Below are 5,036 nucleotides of genomic sequence, written 5' to 3' on the forward strand. Positions count from 1 at the left end.
TCCTCACACAAAATACGAAAAAAAAAAAAAAAGAAAAAGAAAAGGGAAGCCAATCCCCAAATCACCACCACCTGATGGATTTCTTTTGATCCTTTCCAAGCTTCGTTTTCCACTTCCTCCATTTTTTTCCATTCCGAAGAGTGTATATCTTCTATCTCTCTTTCTCTCTCCATTTTTTGTGTGTATATATTTATGCCGTAGCTTTTTTATTTTAATTTTTTTTTACACCCCCAAAATTTCCGTGGTTCGCTTTCTCATCGATGTAACCACGTATGCTGGAGTTTCCACGTATGCTGGGGTTTTACTATGTTTGTTTTGCACATTAATTTTGTTCTGTGTTCGGATCGGGCTGTTTCGCTTTCTGTTACGGGGATCTTCAGTTAGGGATTTGATTTTCTTTTATTTATTTTTTTTTCTGGCGAGGTATGTGATCTCAATGGTGAACTTTCCGTTTGTATTGTGTGGAGTTCTGCGTGATTGATGGCTCATTAAATTTATGTTTTTTGTTGTTCATTTTTTACCCAAAACGAGCTTTTAGGTTTTGTATTTATTTATTGTTGTTATTATTAAATATGCTCTTTTTAATTTTCTAATTTTAATTTTCCTGCTTGTTTGACTCTGTAAAAGATGTAACCTTTAAATTTGAGATTCAGTTTCCACGTCTATCCGTCAACTGCAGAATTGCTTTCCATGATTGTTTATTTATTTTTTTGTTTATATATACACGAAAAAGAATATTTTTTTCCGGTATGCTGCTAATGTAATTGATTTCTTGGGGCAGGTAAAAGATTATTATGCGAGTAGTTTTGTGAGCTGCTAAAAAGAGAAACGGATTTCAGTGAAGATGGCATCTGTTGGTGTTGCACCAACTTCAGGTTTGAGAGAACCCAGTGGTCATGCCGCAGCTGGTGTTGATAGATTACCAGAGGAAATGAATGATATGAAGATTAGGGATGATAGAGTATGTCACCTTTTTTTTTTATTATACAATAGCTGTATTTTTTTTTAGTGCAGGTTTGATTGTAATGTTTGTTAGATAACCTTGTTAAAACTTGCTTAATCCTTTAGGAAATGGAAGCCACAGTTGTCAATGGGAATGGAACAGAGACGGGGCATATCATTGTGACTACCATTGGTGGTAGAAATGGTCAGCCAAAGCAGGTATATATACCTTCTTCACTTTGATTCCCTTACTGTCAAATGTGGTTTGAAATGATTTTAATGTGCTGTGCTTATATTGTGGTGCGTGATGACGGTGGATTATCAATTATTCATGTTGATATTGTTGTTTGTAATTGTCTTTTTTCTCCCCAAATTCCACTCCTACATCTGTTTTGACTTATGATTTTAAATGCTGAATTTTGAAATTTGAAGTGAGATTAAATTGCATTTATCCTTAAACAAGTTCTTTTCGGTCTGAAGATTTTGGTAGTGTACAATGAGTAGCACAACATTTTGCTTGGTGTGTTCAACATGTCTGTGTTCTGTCTTGTGATTGGGAAGTATCTTCACCAGTTGGCTACTCGTTGATAAAGCCTTATGAGATGTTTATAGGGATCGGGTGATGCCATATGTGTGGTTTACATGTTCTCTTTGGTAGTCTATTCTAATTTGCACCCTGTATTTTCTGATTTTTAGTAGTGTACATTAATCTGATACATTTCTTTATATTTCAGACTATAAGCTATATGGCAGAGCGTGTTGTAGGGCATGGATCATTCGGAGTTGTCTTCCAGGTAAGAATTCTAGTTTGGTGGATGATATGTCTTGTTTTATCATTTTCAACATTGTGATATATGTTGCCTTTTAGTACTGATATTGAGTATGATACTATGAATGTAGGCTAAATGCTTGGAGACAGGTGAAACTGTGGCTATCAAAAAGGTTCTTCAAGACAAGAGGTACAAGAATCGGGAACTGCAAACAATGCGCCTTCTTGACCATCCAAATGTTGTCTCTTTGAAGCATTGTTTCTTTTCAACCACTGAAAAAGATGAACTATACCTTAATTTGGTTCTCGAGTATGTTCCTGAAACAGTTAATCGTGTTATCAAACATTACAACAAGTTGAACCAAAGGATGCCACTTATATATGTGAAGCTATACACGTACCAGGTATGTTTTGTTGCCCTTAATATGTTCAGCCATTGCCTTGTTGGTGTTGTGACAATTTGTGTGATATGCTGCAGATCTTTAGGGCATTGTCTTATATTCATCGTTGTATTGGAGTTTGCCATCGTGATATCAAGCCTCAAAATCTATTGGTATGCCTTTTATATATGTTTGAATACATCCGCTATCTCTTTTTTTTTTTTAATTTTTGAATCATTTTCTTCTCATGTTTCAATATTAATAGTCTAAACATCAAAAGTGAATATGATTTACAATAGAGCAATATGACTTGGACACATGAACCGTCACAAGGCTTAGTTGTTCGCATATTTCATATCTAAGATTGTGTTTTAGTGGCTTAAAGATAGGAAACTATCAATTCAAACCCAACTCTGGTGTCAGGATGGTTTGGTAGAGATACTAATTCAGCATTCATCTTTGCAGGTCAACCCTCACACCCATCAAGTTAAACTTTGTGACTTTGGAAGTGCGAAAGTATTGGTATGTTATATACGTCTGCATGTGCTTTAATTCTTTCCTCTTTGACCATTCTCTTTTACTTTTTATTATCCCTATCTTACTGTAATCTGACCTTTGACAGGTAAAAGGCGAACCAAATATATCTTATATATGCTCCAGATATTATAGAGCACCTGAGCTTATCTTTGGAGCTACTGAATATACTACAGCTATTGATGTTTGGTCTGTTGGTTGCGTTTTAGCTGAGTTATTGCTTGGACAGGTTGGTGACTGCTGATATGAGCTCTTTTGGTTTTTTTTTTTTGTTTGGTTATTTAATGGATTTTCTTTTTGCTTTTCCCAGCCTTTATTCCCTGGTGAGAGTGGTGTTGATCAGCTTGTTGAGATAATCAAGGTAATCTTTTTGTGATAAGTAAACTTTTTTCATTGTTGCTCTACTTAGGCTTGGTTTGGTAAAACTTTTTGAAAAGGTGCACAAATACCTCGTTTTGTGTTTGGTAAATAAGAAAATACCATGTATTTGTGATAGCAACTTTAAAAATTAGGGGTGCCTTTGGAAGCACCTAAGGAGGAGTTTCTCAGAGTTGATTTGTATTTATTAAAATTAAAAAGTCTAATATAACATCGTATATTAATAAATATCCAAATTTATTCTTATATTTATATCTATTATGATGTTTTAAATTTTAAAAACTATTTTACCAAACACAATTGTTATTGGTTGGGCATATTGAAAACCATTTTTAATTTACTAAATATAGATGCTATACCTTTTAAAAAGCCATCTTTCAAAAGCCAGATTTGATAAGCTACTTTTAAAAAGTAAAAACTTTACCAAACCAAGCCTTATTTGCATTGTCTTTTGCTTTAGCATTTTAAGACCGAATTGGCCTATATGATGATTTGAAAACCTGGATAAGTGCCCTTGCTAATTTATGCAGTGCTCGTTTGTTAACATATGAATGATCCATCTGTGGTTGGTTTTGATAGGTTCTCGGCACTCCAACAAGGGAGGAAATTAAATGCATGAACCCTAACTATACAGAATTTAAATTCCCGCAGATTAAAGCACATCCATGGCACAAGGTATCAAACATAATTCTTGATCTTAAATCTTCTTTTGTGTTTCATTCATAAGGTCACAAGACATTTAAGCCTCATTGAGCGTACTTTACTAAGATGTATTTGTTAATTTTCTTTTACTAGATCTTCCATAAGCGCATGCCACCGGAAGCTGTTGATTTGGTGTCAAGACTACTTCAATACTCCCCTAACCTGCGGTGCACAGCAGTAAGTATATGATTCTGCAAGTTTGTTGGGCATATTTATGGTTTCTAACCACTAATGATACAGTAGCTTTTTTCATCTTCCAAGTTTTAATATAATTTGTGTGCTTTTTCTTTTTCCTCTTCAATCTGATGCAGTTAGATGCCTTGACTCATCCTTTCTTTGATGAGCTTCGTGACCCAAACACTCGCCTGCCAAATGGCCGCTTCCTTCCACCACTATTTAATTTCAAATCTCATGGTATGGCTATTCTGTTTGTGTATATGTGACAGCTTTTTCATTGTCATTAATATATCTTCTGTCTGACATTTTCTGATGTTACTATCACATTACCAGAACTGAAGGGAGTCCCCGTTGAAACCTTGGTGAAATTAGTTCCCGAGCACGCAAGGAAGCAGTGCCCGTTTCTTGGCTTGTGATATGATGTCATGAAAATGTAACAAAACTCTAAGTGTTGTTTCAATATGAATACCTCGCTTTTCCTCTATTTATAATGTGATATTTGTTGCTACCTGTGTTGTTGGTTGCCATGTAAAAGTAGAGATATATGTCTAGTACTTATATATGTTACCCAACCCTCAACGGGGGTATTCACAATGCCCTGTTTCGTGTATCAAAAGCTGATTGCAACATGCAATAGAAGACAAAATGTCTGCAATTATCTTAATGATGTATTTGTTGAGACAGCGATGGGTTGTTGGCTAGTTTAGTTATTGGTTGTAGCGTGGTAGTTGGAAGTTTTGATGGCCTTATTATATCTCTGCATCTGTTTATTTTTCCACCTTTTCCTTTGTGTTGGTAATCCGTGGTGGAACGACATTGGACTTGGTCACCATGGTTGTCTATCATTGCTGTATTGGGGCTATTCAAATTCATAAATGTAATTGCATTGTTCCTTCGTTAATCTAGCAGACAAATACTACGCGCTATCTTGTGGTTTCTACGTATATCTGTTTTCTTTTTTTGGTTTATACTCGTTAAATAATAGTGATCATACCAACCTGCACAATTGCTTCACAATGGTCATTTGTCTTTGATATATATGAAAAATAATCATTTGTACTTCTAAAAGTTGTAAACGGTTGATAAAACTACTCATGAAAAAAATGAAATTATATATTTATGAAAGACGAGTTCTGTTGCACAAAAATAATCAA

General features: G+C 34.8%; 1 protein-coding gene across 2 annotated transcripts; it reads left to right on the plus strand.

Moving 5' to 3' along the window:
* LOC107617761 (glycogen synthase kinase-3 homolog MsK-1) lies at nt 1–4,783 on the plus strand. 2 transcript variants are annotated; one of them, XM_016319615.1, is made up of 13 exons: nt 1–142; nt 782–961; nt 1,069–1,161; nt 1,677–1,736; nt 1,843–2,115; nt 2,190–2,264; nt 2,557–2,613; nt 2,714–2,854; nt 2,936–2,986; nt 3,583–3,678; nt 3,799–3,882; nt 4,017–4,119; nt 4,216–4,783. In XM_016319615.1, exons 2-13 carry the CDS (start codon nt 845–847, stop codon nt 4,296–4,298), a joined length of 1,233 nt encoding a protein of 410 aa, XP_016175101.1. In that variant the 5' UTR covers nt 1–142; nt 782–844; the 3' UTR covers nt 4,299–4,783. The 2 variants fall into 2 exon arrangements, with proteins under 2 accessions (XP_016175101.1, XP_016175102.1); XM_016319616.2 differs by lacking the exon at nt 1–142 and adding an exon at nt 222–423.

Source organism: Arachis ipaensis, chromosome B09 (genome assembly GCF_000816755.2).
Source record: "Arachis ipaensis cultivar K30076 chromosome B09, Araip1.1, whole genome shotgun sequence".
Taxonomy (NCBI): Eukaryota; Viridiplantae; Streptophyta; class Magnoliopsida; order Fabales; family Fabaceae; genus Arachis; species Arachis ipaensis.

Coding starts and splice junctions, on each gene's coding strand:
- LOC107617761 (XM_016319615.1), top strand. CDS start 845: ATGGCATCTGTTGGTGTTGCACCAACTTCAGGTTTGAGAGAACCCAGT. Junction 3,883..4,016: donor CTAACCTGCGGTGCACAGCA/GTAAGTATATGA, acceptor AATCTGATGCAG/TTAGATGCCTTGACTCATCC. Junction 4,120..4,215: donor ATTTAATTTCAAATCTCATG/GTATGGCTATTC, acceptor TCACATTACCAG/AACTGAAGGGAGTCCCCGTT.